This window comes from Puma concolor, chromosome D1, assembly GCF_028749965.1.
Source record: "Puma concolor isolate L17-30 chromosome D1, mPumCon1.1.hap2, whole genome shotgun sequence".
Lineage (NCBI taxonomy): Eukaryota > Metazoa > Chordata > Mammalia > Carnivora > Felidae > Puma > Puma concolor.
This window is the reverse complement of record NC_141676.1, coordinates 29,165,563-29,191,441: the sequence shown is the minus strand read 5'-3', so window position 1 is coordinate 29,191,441 and position 25,879 is coordinate 29,165,563. Positions and strand designations below refer to the sequence as shown.

General features: G+C 46.6%; 1 protein-coding gene across 9 annotated transcripts in view; it reads right to left on the bottom strand.

Annotated features, from left to right (window-relative positions):
- Window positions 1-13,314: 13,314 nt before the first annotated feature.
- The window catches only part of WT1 (WT1 transcription factor), a 51,276-nt gene continuing 38,711 nt past the window's right edge, over window positions 13,315-25,879 (bottom strand). For 6 of the 9 annotated variants that reach the window (XM_086677737.1, XM_086677739.1, XM_086677742.1 and 3 more), the window contains 5 exons: window positions 24,469-24,565; window positions 21,367-21,517; window positions 17,823-17,912; window positions 17,134-17,226; window positions 13,315-14,687 (listed from right to left, as the gene is read on the bottom strand). In XM_086677737.1, coding sequence (XP_086533863.1) covers window positions 14,566-14,687; window positions 17,134-17,226; window positions 17,823-17,912; window positions 21,367-21,517; window positions 24,469-24,565 — 553 coding nt within the window. In that variant the 3' untranslated portion in view covers window positions 13,315-14,565. The remainder of the gene's footprint in view (window positions 14,688-17,133; window positions 17,227-17,822; window positions 17,913-21,366; window positions 21,518-24,468; window positions 24,566-25,879) is intronic. The other 3 variants (XM_086677738.1, XM_086677741.1, XM_086677743.1) reach the window with 1 other exon arrangement.

The window sequence follows — 25,879 nt, the reverse complement described above, 5'->3', positions numbered from 1 at the left end:
ACTCCTTGAACTCATGTGCCAGTTAATCAACTTATGGCCTCTCAGCTCTGAACTCACCCTACAGTACATGCTTTACAATGATTGACTGGACTCTGAGCTTTTCTTCTTCATATTGAGCACTGTGTTAAGGTCTGTCAGTAGAGGGCAATGGAGAAACACTACAGGAGGAAAAAGTTTCTCTTCCCGGTTTTGGTGTGCTATTTGCTCCTCGTGCTCCATGCCTACTCCCGTGTGTGAGGCCGTCCGGTGGTGCTCTGCTGTACCCAGGGTGCCCAGTCCCTCAGCAACCTCACAGCCCTGCCACAGCCACGTCGCTGTGGCTTTCCTGATGCAAACACTTCAGGCCTCCCCTCGGGCTCCCTAACTCCCCTGTGCACTTGCCCACCAGCCTTGCCTTGTCTGCACCCTAGAGGATTATTCCTCATGGCTTTCCCAACATCAACCCCACAAATCCTAGGCCAAGCGTCACCTGCCAATAAGCAGACTCCCAGCACCCTATAACACTTTGTCCACCCACCTGGGCTCACTCATACGTGGGATGCTTCCTCCTGCCTGGCCACTTTATACCAGCTCTGGGCCAAACAACCCAGCAAACTTCTCTGCCATCTGGTAGGCTACAACCTCCAACCAAGTCTGAACGCCAGCCTCAGGGAAGGTCTCCCCACCCCAAGTTTGTCCTTCCTTGGGTACCTTTTCTCAGCTCTGATGTACCTTTTAGAATTCTCTTCACATCTTTCTAGTTATTGACCTATCCATGCCTCATACTTCTTTAGACGAACCACCCCTGTTCAGATCACTGTGCGGTTTCTGCCTCCTGGTTGGACCCAGACAGATATAGGCAAGTACTACTATTATTTCCTTTGTAGAGATAGGAGAATGCACTGGGTGGAGGGGAAATGACTTCCTTAGGATCATATGAGGAGTGGGGCAGAGCTGAACGCAAACCCACGCCCATTGGTTCCAAAGCCTTAAGCCTTTGATTTTCATCACTCTGCTGCACTAACTAGGAGTTGGCATAAAGACATCACATAGGACAGAGAAATGGGCTTGCCTCTCTCCTCACCCCTCCTTTCCCATGCTTTTATGTCCTGGGTGTTTCAGATTAAAACAATGGCAAAAAATGCAAAAAGAGGCCAGCTCCTAGAGGAAGGTTTTCAACAGTGAAGAATGTCAATAGTCCTCTAATGGCCAACATAAACATGCAGGAGAAGAAAAAAGAAAAAGAAATCTACTTAAAAATCATTTTCACATATTTTACATATGTCTAATATTCTTCTCCAGATACATTTATTATGAGGCTGATATTTGATTTCTGCCAATTTCTCCAGCTTTGTCTTATCTGCTAAAATGTCTTATTTTCCTAAAGAGAGAGCTAAAATCCCAGTTTTGGGTCTTGCCGATATTTGCATTTGGCTCAAAGCAGCAAGATTTCTGGATGATGTATGTCCCATCAGCTCTCAGGGACTCTGGTCCCCACTGGGGTTGTGCTCAGAGGCAACATGTAACAGCTTCCATATTCCTGGAAACTAGGCCCCCGCCTCCTCTCAGAGTTTCTCCCTTGGGGATCAAAGCAATGTGAGTCCTAATTAGTCTCAAAATAACAAACCCCAATATTAATGATCTTCCTTGAGGGTTGTTCTGGTCTTCCAGCTTTGGTAGGAAAAAAAATCCAGTGCGAGGATTAACCACTTCCTGCTGATGAGATGTGGTGGACTCTGAACTCCGAATTAGGATCCCTAGATTGGAGTCCTGGCTTTGCCACTCATTATGTGGCCCTTTGTCTCTTTGTAAATAAGAGAACTGGATTCAAAGCTTCCTTCCAGTTCTACAGTCCTTTGACCCTTAGACTCCCTTCAAGATTATTTAGCCATAGCAAGCAAAACATTGACAGCTCTCCTCATTGAATGCCCACAGTGCACCTGGCAAATTGCTACACACCTTAAGTGTATTATCTCATTTGATTCTCCCTATAAACCTATGAGGTGAGCACTGTTGTTATCCATATTTTGCAGGTTCAGAGAGATTCAAGCGTGGAAGCAATAAAGCCACAGCCACAAGTCCTCTCCCAAGAAGGGTCACTGAGCTTTTCCTCACCTAATGAATACACTCCAAACAGGGTCCAGCTGAAGAATGTAGGGAGCTCCATCATTGAGTTTTTTTTTTTTTAAGTCAGGATCAGACTCCACTAACCAAATGAGGATAAGGCAGTGGGTGGGAGTAGTCAGGAGTATAGTGAGAGCTGAAGCAGAGGGAAAAAGGCCTTAAACATCAAAGCCAGGCCCCTTCCACACATGGTCTAGTTGAGTTCTTACAGCAACCACGTGAGGTGAGCTTGTCCCTCCCACGACACAGATGAGGAAAATGAGGTTCTGAGAAGTGAAGTGACATGTATACACTTACCCCCACTGGCCACCAGCAAAGCTGTGATCTGAACATGTCTTGTTTGACTCCTTCCATCACACTACATTGAGACGATTGATTGTGGCCAGAGATTTCGGGGCCTGAGCAACCAGATACAGATTTATCAAGGCCAAGGCTGTGTCAACAATGAAATAACTGGTTGATTTAGTGAAAAGGAAGAAAAAACAATGTTTCTTTAAAAAGTCAGTCCTTTCCTGGGCTGCCAGGGTGGCTCAGTGGGTTAAGCGTCCAACCTCAGCTCAGGTCATGATCTCACGGTTCGTGAGTTTGAGCTCCGCATCAGGCTCTGTGCTGACAGCTCAGAACCTGGAGCCTCCTTCAGATTTTGTGTCTCCCTCTCTCTCTCTGCCCCTCCCCCACTTGTGTTCTGTCTCTCTCTCTCTCTCTCTCTCTCAAAAATAAAGAAACATTAAAAAAATTTTTAAGGGGCGCCTGGGTGGCGCAGTCGGTTGAGCGTCCGACTTCAGCCAGGTCACGATCTCACGGTCCGTGAGTTCGAGCCCCGCGTCGGGCTCTGGGCTGATGGCTCGGAGCCTGGAGCCTGTTTCCAAATCTGTGTCTCCCTCTCTCTCTGCCCCTCCCCTGTTCATGCTCTGTCTCTCTCTGTCCCAAAAATAAATAAAAAACGTTGAAAAAAAATATTTAAAAAAAAATTAAAAAAAAAAAATTAAAAAAAAAAAAATTTTTTTAAAAGTCAGTCTTTTCTTGACAATGGTGCCCAGCCGAGATCTGCATCTGAGGCCCAGTCCCCCTGCAGGAGCTTTTTCTGAACAAGAAGGAGGAAATCAGGGCCTGTGACTGATCCCAGTGGGGCTGACTTTAGGTTGGGCCCCAGCGAGGCTTTAGATCAGGCATGTGGGAGGAGGTAGAAGGATATGGTGTGAGGCAGGCACCTGGCCTGCACAAACCAAGCCATCTTCAAAACAGAAAGAATCAGATTGTTGTTCTACTTGTCTGTTGACCCCATCTTTGAAGACCAGATGCTTAAGAAGAACCACAGCAGGGCCTTCCTGGAAAAGGGGAATAACTGACTTTGAGTATGAAGACACGTTGTGCAGGCTCTCTTGGGATGTAACTATGCACCAGAGGAGCCTACAGGAAGTGGTATGGGCCTAACTGGCTCTCCAAAAAACAAACCAACAAAAGCAGTCAGTCCCGTTTTGTAGCACTTGCCAATGTCTATGGCATAAATACTCCCCATCCAAGCTACTCAGGTTTTAGCAACCGGCTTGCAAAATTCTAGCTATGTAATAACTGGCTCACAAGCGAGTGGAAGCCAGCCGCATGCACCACCGGTAACCAGATCTGAGGGCACACCATCCTGGGAAAGCGGGAGTCTTTTTGAACAATGGCCTGGTTCCCTCCTTCCCCACTATGGCTTTAGGTACAGTAAGATATTTGCCATCCTTTTCATTCTTGCAGTCCCCTCTGAATGTTCTTCCCTCCTCTTCCTTCTCAGAAACTCCTATGCATCCTTCAAGACCAGGCTGAAAAACATTCTATTATTCCCAAGCCCCTTTAAGCAAAGCTCATTCTTGATCTTTTGCCCAAGCTTGTACATCTGTTTAAGTTTCTGCCTGCCCCACGGGACTTCTGAGGCCCCAGGAGAGAAGGCCACACTTGCTTCATCTCTGAACTGGGGGTCAGACACATAGAAGGCTCACAATATGTGTTTGCTAAATAAATAAAGTTATAAACTTACCTCTGATTTCAAACTCAGCAGTGAATAACATCACTCCTTAACCTAGATTAAATGTCTGCATCTCCAGAAGACCCATGAGGGCAGTTCTAATGGTAGTCACTGGGCAACAGTGACTGGTATTGGCCGTTCTCCGGCTATGAGCAGGAACTGACCCCTGCAGGGGACAGAGCTCCTCTGGCCAATCCCAGTTCTGAAGGGATGTTCTGGGAAGACCCAAACTGCTACAGTTTACCTTAAACATTTTGGTGATAAAAAAAAAAGTGGGGGACTTTAAGGTTGGAAGTTGATCTTTCTCTTAAGTTCACCTCAAACCTATAGGCCTTCTATAAGGATCCACTGCAAGCAAGAAGAGAGTCCTTCAGGGTGTCCCCTCAGGACTGCCATGAAAACCCAAGCATCAGAGGGAAGGGCTATCTCAGACCGACTATCTCAAACTGGGAACTTCCAACCTGCAAGAAGAAAGTAGAAGGAAAAAATGCACAGGGAGAGAGTGATATAGAAAGGAAGGAGAACAACAGTGACAAGAGAGGACGCCTGGATGGCTCAGTCTGTTAAGTGGCCAACTCTTGATTTTGGCTCAGGTCATGATATCACAGTTCGTGGGTTCGAGTCCTGGGTCAGGCTCTGTGCTGACAGCAAGGAGCCTGCTTGGGATTCTCTCTCCTTCTCTCTCTCTGTCCCTCCCTTGCACATGCACTCTTTCTCTCTCTCTTAAAATAAATAATATTTAAAAAACAACAACAGTGACAGGAGAGAGTAGCATCATTCTCTCCATGAACAGGTGATAAAAGTGGGTAACAGCAATGATAAAATTAAGAAAATAAAAACACTGCTCTGAAGATTTATAGACCAGCTAACACAGGGCTAACTCGGCAATAATTCGGGCTGATAATGTTGCAGCAGCCACATAAACATCCCATCCACTTCAATGCTTCCGTGTACCTTATGATGACTCTGGTTTGTTGACACCACATGGTCCCCATGACCCCGGCACCAGGAGTGGTGGCTAACTCAGGAGACAGGTTGTGCAGGGTTGACGCTGATGAGGAAGTTTTTCAGAAAGACAAGCTACCCTTGACTGGATACAGATGGCCCAGTGAAAAATGAAATCTGCCAGCAGAGGCTGCCTTTATCAGCTAGAGAGGTTCAGCAGGGACGGGACTTCCCCATCCCTGGCTCGCCTGAGCGAGCCTCCGGTTTCAGCACCATATCACAGACTGTCCTAATGAGTTCTTCTGGCGGGTGGGAGCCTACACATATCTGCTTCTAGGAGTGCATCCTGGCAGTCCGGGGCATGGTACCGAACTCGCCTGGTGTTTGCATTCCGTCTCCCGGAATCGGTAAGGAATGCCTGCAAGCAGGAAAAGGCCTGCGACTCACCAGGACTGAATGCCCTGCCTATACCAGGCCATCTTGCCATTATCCTGGTCACCTCGTTAACTTTCAGTTTGGAGACAGTGCCCAGGAAAGGCCAAGCGGTTCCCCAGGGCATGCTAAACCAGATACCCGATACCCAGTGGGTATCCACAGTGTCAAAGACAAAACAACAAGAGCAAATGTTGCTGTTTATTAACTCCCCACGATGTGCCAAGCACCGCACCAGGCACTTTGCCCCATTTAACCCGTACACCTGTTCTACGAGGTCAGTGTTATAGTCCCACCTTACAGATGAGCGAGATGAGGGTCAAGTCAACCGGTCCAGAGTCACAGGGCTGGTAAGTGGCAGATCTGGGGAATGAAACCGAGTTCCATCTATTCATAGAGACTGTGATCCTAAAAGGACAAGTGTGGAGGAAAGTAGGCAAAGGGAAATGAAGTTTCTGGCGACTGGGGCAGCAGATGGTCAGATAAACCAGCGAAGGTTTCTGTTTCATCCAGGTTTGGTGGCATCATGCAGATGATCATAATTGGAGAGACGAATCTACTATTATGGATTAAACACACACACGCCATAAATTCATCTCGGAACCCAGCACCAGAAGTTTTTAATCACTGCTGCTTTGGGGTCAGCGGAGCCACCGTTCTGCTCGTTTGGGGCGCCTCGCCAAGCCATGCAGCCGGCAACTTAACTCAGGAGGCAAGGTATCTGCTGACGGACCTGCAAACTGAGACCTAACTGAGACCTGAGACCTCCTGACTCCCAAACCGGCCTGCCACCCGGGACCCGTGGAATTCCCAGTTTCCTGACACCGTCCCCCCTGCAGGCACACTCCCCGGGAAAAAGCTGCACCTGTGCCAAGTCTTCTGAATGCTTTTTCCCTCTCGTCTGGGAAGTTGGACCAGCAGGAGGCACTCTGATGGGTTCAGAGAGGACCTTTACAAGAAGGAGGCCGTAGGACACCCGGTGAGGGTGGGTCCCCGCCACTCCCACCTGACAACACCCTCCTCTCTGAGGTGACTGACAGGCGGGGAAGTGACCTTGTATCCCCAGTCCCTTCAACCTACTGACTTGGGCAGGCCAAAGGAGGAAGATGGAGACAACTGTGTGACAAGAGGAGTTTGGCCAGCTTCGCCCAGTGCAACCCACCTCCTTCTGTGCCATGGGGCAGGACCCTGGCCCACCGGCAGGGGGCAGAGGGGTACCCAGAGCCTGTTTGAGGCACAGCCAGAGACCTGGCTGCCCTTGACGGAGGGTACGTGGGCTAAGCATCCCCTTCCATCTTCTGGACAAGCCCTGGAGGTGAACAATTTTGTTATGAGTGGACGCTCTGAGGTTAAGAAGGTGTTTGCTGTCTCACGGGTGTGATGGCAGGGCCTGTGCTCTTAGTGGCTATGTCACACGGCTGGGAGGTTCCTGCCTCCTGGAGGACGTGCTCACCCTATGGCCTGCTTCGACAGTCCTCATCCTTTGCTCTGGGCTTTTCTAGGCTGCTCTCGTCAGAGGGGAACGGAGGAGGGACTGGCCAGTGGCTGGATCAGCAAACAGAACCACGGTGTTGCCACTAGTGTTGGAGGTTGGAATGGGGGAATCTTTCAAAATTCACATTTCTTCAGCTGCTTCCCCTGGGGCCTGGGGGTCTAAAAGTGGTGGCAGCTTGTCTCCAGAGGGCAGCATCACAACACACGTTGTGTTATCCACCCACTGAATTCAAAGGCATCTTTATCAAGAAGTCTCGGAGAAGAGGTAAATCCTGCTTCACTCAGCCTACCGCTGGGATGCAGGCAGATGCTGACCCATGCGGTCCCACATGGTTATCTTCCCCCATGAGATCTCCATAAGCTCTGACCAGGGATCGCCATGCCTTCCTCCTCTGCTAAAGGAACAGTTTGCGAGGGTGGGGGCTGGAAGTAAAGCTGTGCCCAAATTGAGTGATAAAGGCCACTGACATGGGTCATTATATTTTTAGACCTCAGAAAAATTGGGACAGGAGACATCTGTGACAGGCTCCCTGGCCCTCTTCACTTGGAGAGTAAGGACCCAATGACATCTTAGAAAAATGGAGGATGCCTGATGCTGAGACCAGGGGAGAGTCCTCTCTGTGGGACACATCCCCAAGATTCCCCCTCACCCACAATCACGAGATGCGACAGCTTCCTCCTCAGCCTGTTCCCTCTGACATGCAGCTCCTTGGGAAAGCAGGATGCTGCTTTTTAAAAGTACTCATTGACCTTGAACTTTAAAATGTATTTCTCAATTTTCCCCTTTTATCACTGTCCGGCTAGCATTATGCTATGTCATTTCTTAAGTTCCGGTATTTAATATAAAATACTGAATGAAAACATATTTTACAAAACAGCTCTACAATCGGATATGTGGGGAGAGAACACTTTGCCAATCGTTCCTAGCCTTTCTCTGGGCACTAGACAAACATTCCCAGTATCCAAACAAACAAGCAGGCAAGGTATTGCTGTTGTTCCTCCGGTTTGTGGGGCCAACAGGCCCTGAGACAGGAGAATAAATATGGTACAATGCAGGCATTAAGAGTCAGAGTTGGGGGGGACTGGGTGGTTCAGTTGGTTAAGCGTCCAACTTTGGCTCAGGTCATGATCTCACGGTTTGTGAGTTCGAGCCCCACGTTGGGCTCTGTGCTGACAGCTCAGAGCCTGGAGCCTGCTTCGGATTCTGTGTCTTTCTCTCTGCCCCTCCTCCGCTAATGCTTTCTCTCTCTCTCTCTTTCTCTCTCTCAAAAATGAATAAACATTAAAAAAAAAAAAAAAGAATCAGAATTGGGGGCGCCTGGGTGGCTCAGTCGGTTAAGCGTACAACTCTTGGTTTCAGCTCAGGTCATGATCTCATGGTTCATGAGTTCCAGCCCTGCATCAGGCTCTGTGCTGGCAGTGCATAGCCTGCTTGGGATTCTGTCTCCTCTCTCTGCCCCTTCCCTGCTCACTCTCTCTCACTCTCTCTCTCTAATGTTTCTAAACATCAGCAAAAAAATAACTTTTTTAAAAAGAGAGAGTTGGGTTAGAATCTCAACTCTGCCATATACAAGGTGTATGACCCCCCAGTAACATACTTTCTAGAACCTCGGGTTCTGCATCTGTAAAATGGGAACATTCTCAATAGGAAAATGTGGACTAGTCCACACACAAAGGTCCGACAAATGGCATACATTATTAGCACTTGCATGTTAGCACGTGAGCATCTCCCATGTGGGAGAGCCCGGGTGTGTGTTAACAGAGCTGGCGTAGGTTCACATGGGGGTCAGGCCCTGTCAGACAGAAGTCCCTTCTTCCCGTCAGACCTCCCTGACATCCGCACTTCATTCCTCATCTGTCTCATCTTTCTTCCCAGAGTTTTCTGCCTCCCTCTTTCCATCTCTCCTTCTTCTTTCTCCTGGAGTCCAGCTGCCTCCTCAGTGGCCCTCAGAAGCCCTGCCTTGTCAGGCAATCCTTCTTACCCAGTGTCAACATCACCAATGCTCCTGGGACGCTTCGAGGGGAAAAGCCTCTTGTTTCAACCAACCCAGCCTCTGCATTTATCTCAGCCCCATCTCCCCGGGACCAGCCTTCAGTCTCCCCTGCTCCACAAAAATATCTTGTTATCTCTTAAACTTGCATTTGCTAATTTCGTCTGCCTTAGCTGCTTCCATCAGCAATCTCTCCGTCTGAGACTTCCACTCATACCTGGATGAGTTTCAGTCTGACACAAAAGGTACCGACTCTCCAGAGTCTTAGGTTTTCAGCAGTGTGTTCTCTTCTATTCCTGAAAACCAACCTTTTCCCGGACCTGACTACACTGGCTGGGCTGTCTGCTGGCTGTCTGCTGGCTGGGCTGGTGGGTTTTTACCCCCTTCCTGTGCTGTCTGGCCCTCTCATTCCTTCTCAAGGCCAGTTCAAGAACTAACAGAATCAGGGGGTTGCTTGAAAAATGGAGAAAAGCCCAGAGGCCTCCAGTAAAGCAGCTACTTTCTCAGTGCAAGAAATCAGACCAGGTGTGCTCTTCATCATCATAATCATTTAAATGTATTTATTAAGCTTTTTGGGGCGCCTGGATGGCTCAGTCGGTTGAGCGTCCGACTTCGGCTCAGGGCATGATCTCTTGGTTTGTGAGTTTGAGCCCCGCACCGGGTTCCGTGCTGATAGCTCGGAGCCTGGAGCCTGCTTTGGATTCTGTGTCTCCCTCTCTCTCTGCCCCTCCCCCACTCATGCTCTGTCTCTCTGTCAAAAATAAATAAACATTAAAAAAATGTATTTATTGGGGCGCCTGGGTGGTGCAGTCGGTTGAGCGTCCGACTTCAGCCAGGTCACGATCTCGCGGTCCGTGAGTTCGAGCCCCGCGTCGGGCTCTGGGCTGATGGCTCAGAGCCTGGAGCCTGTTTCCGATTCTGTGTCTCCCTCTCTCTCTGCCCCTCCCCCGTTCATGCTGTCTCTCTCTGTCCCAAAAATAAATAAACGTTGAAAAAAAAATGTATTTATTAAGCTTTATACAGACTTCAATCACCCAATATATAAAATACTCTTTAGAAGCAAAGACCTAAATGAAAAGGACCAACACCTTTATATTTTCTTAGGGATTTGTCTGCTTTACTGGAGAAGCTTACTTTCCTTTATGCACTTACCTGTGAGAAATTCTTTTTCTTAATGTTTATTTCTTTTTGGCGCGGGGTGGGGGAGGGGCAGAGAGATTGGGAGACAGAGAAGCTGAAGCAGGCTCCACAGTGCCAGACCAGAGCCGGTTGCGGGGCTCAAACTCATGAACCCATAAGATCATGACCTGAACCGAAGTTGGACACCTAACCAACTGAGCCACCCAGGTGCCCCTACCTGTGAGAAATTCTTAGAAGCCACCCCGTCTGCTGCGAAGCTTTGAAGAAAAACGCCCCCAGTTGAGAACCACTGTTCCCCTCACACACACACCTCTCCCTGACACACCTATTGGTCCAAGACCAGAAGTGCAAATGTCCTGCAGGGAAATAGGGTTCTAGAAGCCACTGCCTTTGCTTGTTGGTACCCAAGATGCTAAACAAGCAGTTCCTGGTAGGAGCAGGACATGGGGAATTCCTGCCTGCCAGCGAGGCTGGCCTCTCCAAAGCCACAGAATTCCAGTTTACAAGTGTCAGGGAGGTCGAGGCCTGCTGATGGGATGGGGACTGAGCAAAGTAAAAGGGCTGGATGTGCAGGTGTGACCACGGGGCACACGTCACCTCATTGAGGGTGGCCTCCCTGCTTGTGGGAGGCCACCAACAAAAGATGGGGAGGCTGTGTTAGAAAACAAGCTTCTCCGTGAATGGATTCACCAGGGCTAACACATGCAGTTCTTCTGGCCACGTTCAGGATGAACGCCCCCGCCCTCAGCCCCATGGGCCACCGCAGCACAGCCCTGGGCCATCTTCCCTGCCTGCTCTCTCAGGGCTGGAAAGGCTCAGTGTGGTCCCACGACTGGCAGGTGCAAATCTCATCAGTCACCGTTCAGCAAGTATTCATGGAGCCCACTCTTTAGGTCCTTGCTACATAAAGGGCGGCCCACAGCCCAGCTGGGAGCTTGGGAGAAATGAAGACTCTCAGGCCCTCCGATTCCTTCCAAATCTCAGCGTGCCCTTTAGCAACTCTGCAGGTAACACGTGTGGTCACTTAAGGCTGCGAAGGCCTTTATTAAGTAACATGGAAGGGGAGATTTTTTCCTCCAGAAGTTCACACTCTGGGAAGATAGGATTTATAGATAGGAAATAATGCAGCAGAGTGCAAGTCAACATCATCAAGCGTGATTTGGTGGACATAAAACATCAAGTCCTGCCTCAGCCACTTGCTGTCACCAAGCCTCAGCTTCCTCGCCCGTTAAGTGGCAATAATACTTGCCCCGTCTACCTTACAGATTGTCCCAGGTGGGAAAGTGCTACACCCACATAAGGTACTATTTAATGTTCCATTCTTAGAGTGCTACACAAGTTCAGAGATGAGAGCGCTAAAGATGTCTGGAACAGTCTGGGAAGATCTGGCAAAGAGGAAGGGGGCCTTTAAGACACTGAACCACATACTGAACTAGACACTACAGTAACGCAAGATGGAAAAATGCACGTTGTGACAAGTGCACCTAACAGAGCCTCTAGCCGGAGCCACAGAGAGCTCCCACTGACCAACTTTCACCAGCTTTCATCCTCACAGTTGACTGACGGTCAACTCCGTGGCTCTCAGAAGCACAAAGTCAGGGCCACCCAGTGCTTTGCAAAAGACACAAAGCTAGATGTCTCTGTGGGGATGCTGGCAAGAGCCCTATTGCTGCAAATCTTAACCCTGGTTGGGAGTCTATGAAAATGAATTCATCATTTTGCAGAGCTGTGAAGATGGCTGGATAGTGTGAGAGGATGGCCTGGGTAGGGGGAGGTAAAGGAAATTAGCAGGTGAGTGCTTGGGTAATAGTTTTCCTAGGTAATGCTTATTAAGACTTTGCTATATTGTAGATGTTTTCTTTTCTTTCTGTTTTTTTAAAAAAATATTTATTTATTTATTTATTTATTTAGAGAGAGTGTAAGCGCACAAGTGGGGTAGGGGCAGAGAGAGGACAGAGAGAATCCCAAGCAGGCTCCACACTGTCGGTACAGAGCCCAACTCAGGGCTCAGTCTCACACACTGTGAAATCATGACCTGAGCCAAAATCAAGAGTCGGATGCCCAACCCAATGAGACACCCAGGTGCCCTTCTTCTACTTTTTTAAATTTCATCTTCACAACAATCCTATCAGGCAGGGGAATCTTTTGCCCCCATCTTACAGATGAGGAAAGCTTTCCCAGCTTTCCAAAGCCCATGACCTTAACTGCAAGCTAAACCACTAGGGCAGTGTGAGAATCTCTGGTCTTCCTCCTGCAGTTGAAACAATGTGGCTTTGCTTTTGTTGTGAAACCTGGCTCGCTCTGAGTTGCTGACGTTTGCCATGCTTGTCCTGAGCTTCTCCAGAGAAATGCTGTCTTCTGGCAGGAAAAGATAAAAACGGCTGATACAAATGAGTCACCATACTCGCTATAATTAACAGTGATGCAAGAGCCAGATGCAAACGTAGAGGGGCCTCAGGACCTGACTTTTAGGCGGCCCAAGCTTTGAGCTGCTGAAAAGTCTTCATGGCTCAGCTGCTGTCTGCTCAAGATACATTTTAAATGAAGAAATGAAACCTGGATGCATGCAAACTCCAAGCTAATGGAGCTGAGAGGGGCAGAGCCAAATTAATCTCCTTATTTACAACTGAAAAACCGTACACTAGAACCAGAAAGGGAGTTTATAGATAATGTATAATGTATAATGTGCTTTTACACTTGGCTGCCCTGGAAAGTCTAAGCAGTTTTCAACCTGCTGAGCTAATTTATGGCAACTACAGCTGGAAACTCCGTTGTGCTAGGTGTCCAACCTATAGCCACCTGGTTGCAGTATATACCAGAAAGTCCTGGAAAATTCTTGAAAGTGAACTTTCCAGAAGAGGCCAGTTATCAGTAGCATCCCTCTTCTCTTTTGCTGACTTGGAATAAAAAGTGATATAATAATAGCCTGATTAAAATAAACCCTCAAACACACTTCCGACCATGCCATCCACAAACCTATCTGACTGCAGCTTGAGCATGATCACTTTATGGTGCTGGCTGCTTCCAGAATGGATAATTGCCTCCTGAGGTTTGACAGAGAGAAACAGATAATAATCAGGACCAGGATAGACTACACTAGTGCTCGTGATTGTCCATGTCAGTAGCATCTTCTTACCTGTTTAAGTCCGTCTCAACTGTCCTTAAGATTTGAACACAATACAGCCGATACAATCTTGCCACTTTCCTTTCGAATAGACTTTAATTAATTGAGAGCGAAGTGAAAAATGCAGGTTACATTTTTAGTGTTATCATTGATACGTTGTAAGATCAACACCAAAACAGTGATGCATCTAACATTTATACATTTCCTAACTTCAGTTGTCAAAGAGCAAATCATTATCAGTATTTTTATTTACACAATAAGTTCAAGCAACAGTAAATAACAAACACCCTCGTTTGCACACACACACACACGCACACATACACACACCCAACCACCTTTAAACAATGGATTTCCTCACACCAGTCTCATTTTTACACATACACTGGTAGACTCAAAGTTATCAGTGGAGATCCTGGACCAGCCCTATTTTCTTTCAGAGTCCCTTTAATTTTTACAACTTGAAGCCACATAACCAGCGTGGTCGGTACACTCAAAGGACACCCCAAATGATAATAATGAATTCCACTTTTTTTGTGTGAGGAAATATGTACATCTCTGAAGATGCATAGGATTACCGCTCAAAAAAGTCAAAAATAAACAAAACCAAAATCTCAGATCTTCAAGCACAGTCTCTTAACAGCATTGTGCTAATGTTAACATTGTATTAACTGAATGGAAAAATTATTTTAGGTTTCTCTACAGAGGTACTGGTTAGTTCGGATTCTTTTTTTCAGCTGCTTGAAACACACGAAATTTTTAAAGTTGCATGGTAGTCCTACATCCTGCCTTCCAGGTTAGTGGCCTGCCTAACCTCCGGAATGTCGGACGGGACTCACCCCCAGTGCCTTGCTCTCTGATTTATTTCTTGCTGTTAGTAAATGGAAACCATGACAAAGTTTACATTAGCAGACACATACACATGCCCTGGCCTATAAATATTCTATGATGGAAAATGGTACAATGACTCCATTCCTAGTGAAAAGAGCGTAAAAGGAGAAGAAGAGGGCGGGGGGACATTATCAACAATGGCTCTTCTTACAGTGAAAATCCAGACCAAATGGCAGAGATGGGCTTTTAACTAACTGGACATTGTTGGCCACTTCTCCAGGGCCTTCAAGCTGACTAAAAGCAGGCAAAGCAGAGCCCAACTCCTCCGGGCAAACCTGGTAGGATCCAGTGGTACAGGCATCTTGTCTTGGAAGCTGGATGAAGATCACCTGCCATCTCCTTCTTAGAGAGGTGAGTGTGGAGGAACTTCAAAGTCAGATTGGAAAGCAGTTCACACACTGTCCTGCCTGGGCCACAGAACTGTCCCCGGGTCGGACCCCTCAAAGCGCCAGCTGGAGTTTGGTCATGTTTCTCTGGTGCATGTTGTGATGGCGGACTAGTTCGTCTGACCGGGCAAACTTTTTCTGACAACTGGGCCACCGACAGCTGAAGGGCTTTTCACCTGTTGACACAATTGCCAGTCAGAGACACTTGCAGCGGAGAGACTGGGCACAAGTTCAACTATCAAAGTCCCGAGTTAAATTATCCCAAGACACCCACTCCCGATTCCCTCTAGCTCTTTCCCTAGGCTAACAAATCGGGCTCATTTCATAGGCAGCCTTGAAACGGCAGCACCTCTGGGCCCTTAAGGATTAAAAAACTGTAAAAATTATAAAATATTATTCAGTCAGAAGACTGGGGGAAATGGCAGAGAAGGAATGAGTCTTGTTAATGAAAGTGTCTGGGCAATTCATATGTCATCAAGGGGGAGAAACATTTGTTTTGGCCTCTGCTATTAGGCCATTTTGGGAATTGTGTAAATGCTTCCCCTCCACTGCCTCTTCAGGGAATTGAGCTCATCTGGGCTGCAGGGGCTCAGGATCATTACTCTGGATACTAACGGATCGATTGCCATCCAATAACAGAGCTATGACTGTAACTTTACTGTGTCTGTCTGTGTAGATATTCTGAATGGGCTGGATATTTTAAAAGAAATCCCTGACACCAGTTTACAGGATATTTGCTTCTTTAACATTAAAGTGTTACTCAGAGTATAATCCCTATCATAGTTTTAAGATTCTTAACAAGATTGCCAAAAGATTGAGACTTTTCCATCTAAGGTGCTCTCAGAAGTTCCTTCCAAGCTTCATTCTGGATAGGGAGGATAATGAGGGCCTTAAATTAAATATGCCCAGCCTTGTGCTAGGCATCATCTATATACATTATTTCATGTATTCCTTGCAACAGCCCTGTAACAGAAGCATCGGTATCCCCACTCTAGATATGAAGCTGGACATCTGGTGAGGGCAGACCCAAGCAGGACTTAAATCCAGGTCTGTCTATTCCAAGGTTCATGCACTTTGCAGTATCCCACCTCCCAGACCTGGCCATAATGGAAATAGAGCTGTGGCTTTATCCTAAGTAAAAATACTACAGGAGCCTATCTCTGGTCCACTAGGGAGATCTTTCCAGTTTGCCTCTCCTATGAGAACTATTGTTTGGGACAAGCACCAAGAAATGTCCCAGGGGAGGCACTGTCCCAGCGTCAGGACTGGGGGCTGATCAAATACAGGGTGAAACAGTCTGCCAGAGACACAGGTCATTTTGCACACATGCAGATATGCACAAATTCAGTGGATGGAATGGGGAAGTGGGGCAGAAGGGGCAGGGTACAAGGGACGATAAGTTTCTCACCAAATTATGAGCTTGGGACTAAAAGAAGCAATACCAAAGGCACCTGAGTAGGGCAAAAATTATGCCCATCCCACCAACTCGGGGCACAGATGCCTTGACTCTGTAAATGCAGCCTATTTGGGCTGAGAATCTGGGACTCATGATCTCACGTTTTCCTTCGCCTCCCACTCACTGTTCCTCTGCTCTTCCTGATCTAGCTCCTGCCCCTCCACCTGACCTCCAGCCAGGCTGTCAAAGGTTATCTCCTAATAGACACATGCCAACCCTTTCTCTTGTTGGTCAGTTACGCTCCTCAGTCTCTCAATGCCATTCAGCTTTGCTGACATTGACTCTCTTCCTGATTTCTATATTCCCTGGGCTGTGAGATGAACCCATGCTCTTTCTCCAACAAAGAAGGCTGTGGGATATTGTGGGACTGGGAGCAGACAGAATTGGGTTTGCTACTTACTAGCTTTGGGACTGTAAACAAGTAATTTCATGACTATGTGCCTCAGTCTCCTGATCTGGAAAATGGGGATAAAACATGCCTACCCTCCTCTTCTTACAAGGGTGTTGCAAAAATACAGTGAGATAACCCTAAGCCTTGGCCCTCCTCCCAAAGTTAGAAAAAGTTAGAAAATACATAACAAAGATGGAGCTATTTTCATTATGAATCACACCAGTCTTGTGGAAAAGCAAAAACTTTCAGCAGCCAGGGAATAAATGTCTATACCAGTAGAAAGGAAATAGTAGCCATATGCTGATACAAGTCTGGCAGAAACCATGACTGCTCCTGGGACATTAACTTTTAGCACAGCAAGGAGTCAGGTCTCTGAAAATTGTGTCATGAAATGTGAGCTCTCCAAAGAATAAATATCTGGCTTGGAAGAATTTCTGCTGTTTTTCTGTAAAGTTGATTATCCTATCAAACTGAGTAATGCAATGTGATGTGACAGAAAACTGGGCTACTTCAACTCTTCCTTTTGTTCTGGACGCTCAGTAATAAGTTCTTTTCACATCTCCCTTTTGCTAGTAGTTCCCACCCCACCTCTTCTGAAACAATGTTATTATTTAAAGACAGCCATGCATTGTTCTTCCTCTCAACTGAGTCTAAACCTGCTCAGAACTTCTCCACTAGACTTTTCCAATCTCTCTCTCATCACAAACAACTTCATTCAACAGTATTTTTTTTAAAAAAAATAATGAAAAATAAATGTGAAGAAAAGTTTACGCACTTGTTTTACCTGTATGAGTCCTGGTGTGGGTCTTCAGGTGGTCAGACCGGGAGAACTTTCGCTGACAAGTTTTACACTGGAATGGTTTCACACCTAAACGGACAGAGAAGGTCTAGCCGCAGCCCTAACAATGTGGGAGCATAATGAGGCCCACAAGGCCTGCTTCCTGGTGGCCCAAAGAGCCGGGCATTTCCAGCCACCTGTGGTGTCTGTCTCACCCTCAGATTTCCCCAGGTCCCCAGGCCTAGCATGAAACCACCTGATTCTGCAACAGTAATCCTTGAAGACCTGCTTGTGTTTTGGGAACAACTAGTCCTTAACCACAAACGTCCAGCTTCTCACCAACGTCCCAGCTGTGTCCGAGACTGAAAAAGTGAATCACACACTATAAATTGGATTATGCTCTCCACCACCCTGCTCTTTACTGCTGCTCAACGTGTCATCAGCAGATGGCTGGTGGGATCCCACTGTTCCGCGGTTTGCTGGAGAAATGTGGGATGTTTCCTTTTCTTTCTTTCTTTTTTTTTTTTAAGAACAGGAAAATCCCCAGATATTTGAGGGGGAGGGAATTATTGGAAAAACTAAACAAATGGCTAGCCCTCTCCCATCCATATTCAACAACAAAGAGAATCACAAAAGCAGCTGCAACCCAGAACATACTACCAGCAAGGAGAAGTGAGCCTACAAACCTGTGTGTCTCCTTTGGTGTCTTTTGAGCTGGTCTGAACGAGAAAACCTTCGCTCACAGTCCTTGAAGTCACATTGGTATGGTTTCTCACCTTGGGGAAGACACACATTCCATTTGAAAATGACACTGGAGATGGGATGTCATTAAAGGCTACTTCTCCTCAGGGGACTGAAGGGATCCCAAAATGCCTAAGGCACTTGATGGACCTTGCTAGGGTGGTGAGGCCAACGGCAATGTGAAGCTAAAGGCCCACCTGTACTAAGCTGGGTGTAGAATGGGGAACTGGTTGATTGAGGATGGTCCCTGACCTGCAAGTTACAAGTGGACAGGAGCTCAGGTTCTGAAGTCTGACACTAGGGTCACATCCAGCTCTGACACTTAAAGCTCTGGGTGAGGGGCTATTTCCTTATTGAGAAATGGGGCTGATAATCTGACAGCTTCAAAGGATTTATGAGCAGATTAAACAAGACCATCCACATAAAGAGCTTAGCCCAGAGCACTGCTAAAAAAAAAATAAAAATAAATAAATAAAAATAAAAATTAAATTAAATACTGGTAGAGAATCTTTAGATCAATAATAAACCAAAAAAGTGTTAACTCCTAAACTGAGTTGGAGGCAGAATTCTGGAATGGATATGCCTTGGAGCTGGCCTCATGAAATAAGTGTTTTATGTTTTATGGCCTAAAGATTTGGTGCTCTCCACTACTGACTTCTCATTCCTGAGTCAAGCACAAAAAGCCCCATGGTTGTGAGACACCCAAGTTAAACCAGGAGCCAAAGTATTTAGAAAGATTCTGGTATCCCTTTATCCGAGAGACATCAGTAGTGGGATTACACAACCTTCTGCCTCAGAATGCAGAAGCCCCACCCCTGTCCTTGTTAGAGAAAGTTCAGCCAAATACTGGGAACTAAGCCCCATGAGTGCACTGAGCGACCTTGGGCCTTCCCACCTTCTTATGAGAATTCTGAGTCACCAGTGTTCTGGGATGGAGAGCAAGCTATCCCAGGACCAGTCAGTCTTTCTGTTGCAGGGCAGTCCTTAGTTGCCTTTCAGGCCTCATAACTTCCTCTATTCCCCCTGATTAGTCTGCATTCCTGCTATCCCAAAGCTCACCCTTCCCCAAATCTGCCTTGCACTTTGCTGACCCCAACCGCCATTTGTCCCTATCTCCATCCACGTTCCCACCCATCAAAAAGTCTGCCGTACATCCCTCTCTAATGCCCCTTGTTTCCTCTTCAATGCCTTCTTGGAAATTTCATGTTCAGATTGAAAGCCCTTCCTTCTCTCAGTACAGAACTGATCATAGAACACCTAACGTGGGAGGCTGCGTCCAGGGCTGCCTTTCACCGTGGGCTGGAAAATCCTGAGGGCAGGAGCCTCCCGTTAACTTTGTATTTACATCTGGCCTGGTGCCTTATACTTCAACAACACTACTCAGTCTAATATCTTTTCCCTGCCTTTCTGCTTCTGCTCCTTCTTGACTTCCTCTACCGTACCCTACCAACCCTCTGATGGTTAGCTTAAGCCCTTCCTCCTTCTGGGATGACTTTAGCTCAAATCAGCAACTCTCCTCAAGTTCCTCCAGCCTCTGTTCTAGTACATTATCCTATGCTCTCTTTATCTCTTTTCATTTGTGTGTAGCCTAGCTCCAAAACAGACTCTAAACTTTTGAGAAGGGAGTTTGTGACTTGGGAGTTAAAAGGCATGAGTTTGGGTCCTGCTTCCACTATATCCTACCCACCTGATAACTGTTCAGGTGTGTGAGGATTAAATGAAATAATGCATGTGGAGAGTCTGGCACATAAAAAGTATTTAATACAGAAGTACTTAACATTATTACATATAGATAAGATTGCATTCTTTCAAGAAAAGGGCTGCACGACTGTTAAATACCAAGCTGCTGTCCTGTCTTCTGCAAAGAAGAGCTTCTTAGAGCCTCAGGTGGGTCTGAGGGTCTTGGTTAGCTTGTCCACTGCTTTCCCTTCACACAGACATCTCCCCTTTACTGCTTGCTAAGTGTCTCTTCCCCATTAAAGGTTTCAACAACCATATTGCCTTCAATGCATTCTCTTGCATTTCTCCAGTCACCATTTTACTCTATCATTTTCCTTATAACTTTAACAGATACTTCTCAAATGACCATATTGGGGGAAACATGTAAAAATATAACATCCCTAGTTCTCTCACCTTTAGCCCCAAAGCATGTGGTCTACTGAGTGCGAACTCACTCTCTTCTTCAGCTTCCCCAAAGCAAAATAAGCAGTAATAACAAAACAGTAAGGGTAGTTGTAACAATGAAGCTGTCCTTCCAGTTATGGGGAAAAAATGACACCAACCCCCCTGCAGGAAAGGCTGTGTTCCACACTCTTTCCCTGCAGCCGACACCCAACCACACTCCCGTCCAGTGCCCACAAGGCCAACAGCAAACATCTGTGATCAATAATAAAATCACATCCAAGATGGCCAAGAACAGACGAGGCCAATTCTCTTCCCTAGAGGGAGGCAAATCCCTTGACCTGTGGGAAAACCCAGCCTTCTTTGACACATCATCAAAAATCATGTTTGTTTGTTTTTTTAAGATTGAAAACAAAAATTAACCCTACAAATCCATTTTCCTATTCCTATCTGGTTGGTTATTACTAATCAAGCAGTTAAAAGTTTGTCTTTAGACCATCTCTCCTTAAGTCTTATGATGACCTTGCCCATCAATCCCTCAAACTGTCTTATTACCAAACTCCCAGAATAGGTCCTTTCTCTTTAGAGAGCCTAATAGAGACCCTCTCTCTTTAACAAAAGAATAGTGACACTATTGTTTATTCAGGCCATTGACATAGCGTACTATACTACGTGCTTCATATCTAATGCCTTTAATCCAATTTTTTTTTCAAAGATAATCTAGTTTGGGGGCACCTGGGTAGCTCAGTTGGTTAAGCATCCGACTTCAGCTCAGGTCATGATCTCTTGGTTTGTGAGTCTGAGCCCCGCATTGGGCTCTGTGCTGACAGCAAAGAGCCTGGAGCCTGCTTCAGATTCTGTGTCTCCCTCTCTCTCTGACCCTCCCCCGCTCACACTCTGTCTCTCTCCTTCTCTCAAAAATAAATAAACATTACAAAAATTTTTTTAAAGTTAACCTAGTCTTAAAAATTATATAAGGTAGGCATTGTCATTTCCACCTTCCACAAGGCAAAATGAGGACCAAATGCTCAATGTCTCACCATTTGGTCGTGTAGCCTGAATTCAAAGACAAGTAAGTCTCTTTAGTTCAGTGGAATTCTCTGTCCATCACTCTGCTCAGCCCTTCCTGAAGGCAGTTTACTGACTTTTTTATTAAAGGATGGACAGTCAGGATGCAAAATGCCCCTGCAACCTTTTTTTTTTTTTTTTTTTTTTTAATCACCTTGGCCAGACCTTTCAAAGCACTGCCTACTGTCAATCCACGAAATCTCCTGTGTCCTTAGAGGTGTGACAGCCAGGAGGAGGAGCTCCTGAACCACCCTTGCCCAAAGGCCACCGGAAACAAGGCTGGACAGCGGACACACTTACCAGTGTGCTTCCGGCTGTGCATCTGTAAGTGTGACAGCTTAAAATATCTCTTATTGCAGCCCGGGTAAGCACACATGAAGGGGCGTTTCTCACTGGTCTCCGATGCCGACCGGACAAGAGTCGGGGCAACTCCGGGCACACGTCGCACATCCTGTAGGCAGAGTGTAAGAGAAATGGAGGCTTTAAGCCACATGTGAACATTCGTGTCAGTCCTGAGGGAAAGTGAGCTTTAGATTAAACCTTAGGAAGGGATGGCAGATATTAAAACCTAAAACCACTCCCATGCATACCCCAGATACCCACAGCAAGCATCACTAATGGGTGACAGAGCAGGGCATTCTACAGTGCAATACTTCAACGTCCTCACTATTGATCAGCCAGAATCAGTACTTCATCTGTCTGTTTGGGGACGCTGATCCAGAGGATCTGGCAAAGAAATGCTGGTGCTACAAGAGCTCCCAATCCATCCCATCCCTCAGCTTCTCCACTTGAGGCAGTGAGGTCTGGAAGTCCCAAGTCCCAGGTTCTATTCTACTTCCTCCCATTTGGACACATGGCCACACGACCTCAGGCCCCACCTGCAACAGGTAGGGAAGTCCTGATTAGAGAGAAATATGGGATACTAAATGCACCCCAAGCTGACCACACTTTCCATGTGGGAGTAGATGACAAGGAAGGAGGAGCCCCTGAGATTTGAGGGTTCTCTTTGTGAAGGGGCTAAAACCACCAAAGGCCAATGGTGTAGCCAGTGTAAACATTTAGTAATACCACCAGAAAACACTGTCTGCCTTCTGTGCACTTTACATGTCCTTCATTGTTTATTCCCTTGATCTTGTGGGAGTGGGTAGGTGAATGGTCAGTCCTTCATGACAAGGTGCTAAAAGGACACAGTGAGGCAAATTTTTCCTGCTCTCAGGATCAATGACCCCTAGACAGGAGCAGTGGGAGTGCCCCGGGGGCCACTGAATCCTCCTCACTCTCTTACAGATGTGCAAAAGTCAAGACCAAAGAACACATCTATGTTTTAAGACCTGGAACTGCCTCTGAGCTTAACCCATCCCCTGCTCTGTGCATTTTCCACACCATGCTTATGTTCTAGTTTCTATTTCACACTGCCTTGCACTGTGAGAGCTTCTTTTTTGAAGGAAAAGTACTTAGTGACATACAACTTTGCTGTTGACGGGCCACAGTGTCTCAAGGCAAATGGTGGCGTAAATTTAAATGGTGAGCCGGCTACGTTTGAACGGTAGACTCTAGGAGAAAATGAGTCGGTAGTGAAACAGCACCTGTGAGATCTGGAGTATATCAGCAGCCATGACAGCGAGTCTGACAAACCGGGCTTTGTGGAAAGAAAGACAAATGGAGCTTCCTTCACTTCCTTTAATTCAATCTAGATGCAGTGCACACAGCACTGGGATATAAAACTGAGTTGTCAATGTCAGTCAAGGGTCCCGGTGGAGGATTCCGGTGGTATTTGTTGAAGGAGAGACTGGGATGACTCTTCCCATACTTCCATCAGATTTCCGTATTTCTGCAATCCTCGGCTTTATTCTCACCCCTGGAAGGTTTGGGCTGAGGGCACATGCTGTTCTGTCACCATGATGCTTCTGGAAACATCAGTCAGAACATCTCAGAGCTACCTGCCCCACACGTCATGTGGGGACCTGGGTCACACACAACTTTTTTCTAGAGTACTGACTATGCTGGTGAAGTATAACCACAGTTACTCATGTTACAGCCACGGAGTCACAAGTGAAAGCCACACACGCAAACCCTTGGTCACTGCGTGTGGTTCTGACCTCCCCAAAGAGGCTCTGCTGAGGTGGCCTTCCATTGACTTCCCCGAATTCTCCAGAATGTTTACCTTTTTACTTTTCTTTCCTCACTCTCCTTGGAGACCCCTCTCCTCCAAACTGTTCACAGCCCCCTGTTTCCCTAAGCAATGCAACGTGGTAGTTAAAAACAGGGGCTCTGGAGTCAGGCGAAGCTTGCTTTATAAGTAGTTATGTGATTGTGGACAAGCCACTTGTCTCTGGCCTTCAGTCTCCTCATCCATAAAGTGGAGATAATAATACCTACCTCATAGAGGTGCACTAAGGATTAAATGGAAAAAGAAAGTTTAAGTATAGAACCTTAAATGCCTACTGCTAAGTGGCAGAAGTGAGTCTGAACTGTGTGATTCCAACTATATGACATTTGGGGGAAAGGTGAAACTACAGACACAATGAAAAGATCAGTGGCTGTCCGGGGGAGGGGAAGAAGGGGGGACGGATGAGTAGGTAAACATAGACATTTTTATTTTTAGGCAGTGAAACTATTCTGTGCAATAATGTAACGGTAGACCCGTGACATGACACATTTAACAAAACCCATGGAACCACACAATGCAAAAAGTCAACCCTAGTGTAAACTATGGACTTTCATTAACAATAACACACCAATACTGGCTCATCAATTGTAACAAGTGTACCACACCAATGCAAGATATTAACAATAGGGAAGACTGTGGGGGAGGGTCGGAATGAGGGAGAATATGGGAACTCTGTACTTTCTGCACAATTTTTCCTTAAACCTAAAGCTGCTCCAAAAATTAAGTCTATTAAGACAAAAAGCCCATTACAAAAGTCAGCACAGTGCCTGGCACATAGAAAGGGGGCAGCACCCACAGAGTGGGCGCCATTACCATCATTATGGTTAGTAGAACACTCGGCAAGGCAGAGCCTACCTTTGGGCACTTTACAATGCAGACCAATTCAAGGGTCTGACTTGGGAAGTCAGGAGTCCAGGTCATTAGTTACAAGAGCCGCAAGCCCACCTGGAGGAGTGAATTAAGCAGTGAAGGGGGAAGGGACGGGATTCTGCCAGAAGCATCTTGGTCTGAGTCAGGGAGATGACCGTGTTCACAATGACCTGTGGACAGGAGGCTGCCCTCTCTGCCCAGTGGGAGAGGAGAGGTCTTTATTGTCAGAGGAGCCTGTAATTAAGAACAGACTTACCAGGGCCAAATGGCCATCAGCAAGCAAGTAAAAGGCTGTTGAGAAGGAAAAGAGGCATTGACGTTCCCTTCCAGCCAGCCCCCTTCCCCTCGACCCAAGTTCTCACCTGAATGCCCCTAAAGACGCCATGAGTGTGTATTCTGTACTGGGCACCGCAGAGGATGGGCGTGGTGTGGTTATCACTCTCATACCCTGTGCCGTGGCTGCAAACACAAACAGGGAAGAACAAGTCTCAGGTCGGTCCACAGGCACCCTTTAGAAATGCGCGTCTGCAGCAGAAGAATGTTTTTAAAAAGCTCACAGGACAACAGCCATTGGTTTTTGCGTCCTTCGCTGCTCTGGAAGCAGGGCTTTGTGAAGGGCAGGGGGCTCTTCAACCCTTGCATCACCACCACGCGGCCCTCCCTTGTGCTCAGGGAGGCCATCTGTGTCTATGCCTCTCAGACAAGCTGGGAAAAGTCACAATGGCTTTCATCCCCAGCAAGTTGTTTACCATCTAGCCAGCAGAACAGACAGCTGCGAATGTCTCCGGAATGAGCAGATACCTCAAGTTTCACATTAAGTTCAATGGATTTTTGCTGGCACCTCGTGACTCAGTTTTTACCAGATAGCCCCGAGAAAGTGATGACACAGAAGAAATGTCACATTCTCAGAAGTGGGGATTACACATCAGTGACCCTTCTCCACTTAACGGACAGATAAGTTTTCCAGATCAACTTAACTCTTTGCAGCCAACCCGTGCCGTAAGCGGACACTGGATAATCTTCCCTAGCATTAGATTGCCTAGTCCTCTAGTTGGTGCTCAGGCTAATCCTGGCCTTCCAGCAAGGGCTGAGGGATGTGGAACATTGAAATGAACAGCTTGAGAGAAGCGAATACTCTGAAAGTATTTTCTCCTTTAGGTCAAAGCTGGTATCTGTTCTGCAGTTATTTTACTTCCAAATGAGGCAGAGTAAAGATTCTTATCTACATGGGCAGGACATTATAATCACATCTAGAATCACCACAAGGAGCTTCTATGAAATATCTCTGTGAAATGGTACAGTTGCTTTGGAAAACATCTGGCAGTTACTCAAAAGATTAGACATAAAGTTACAATCTGACCCAGAAATTCCACTTCTAGGTATATTCCCAGGAGACATGAAAACATGTATCTACACATAAACATGTACACATTGTGGATTAGCAGTATGATTCATAATAGCCAAAAGATGGAATCAACCCAAATGTCTCTCAGCTGATGAATGGATGAACGTAGTATATTCCTAAACTGGAATATTATTTGGCGATAAAAAGGTGGGAAGTACTGATACGTGATAATGTGGACAAGCCCTGAAAACACGCTAAGTGAAAGGAGCCAGCCACAAAGGGCACACCTATTGTGTGCATCCATTTAAATTTTTTTTAATGTTTTTGATTTATTTTTGAGACAGAGACAGAGCATGAGCAGGGGAGGGGCAGAGAGAGAGGGAGACACAGAATCCAAAGCAGGCTCCAGGCTCTGAGCTGTCAGCACA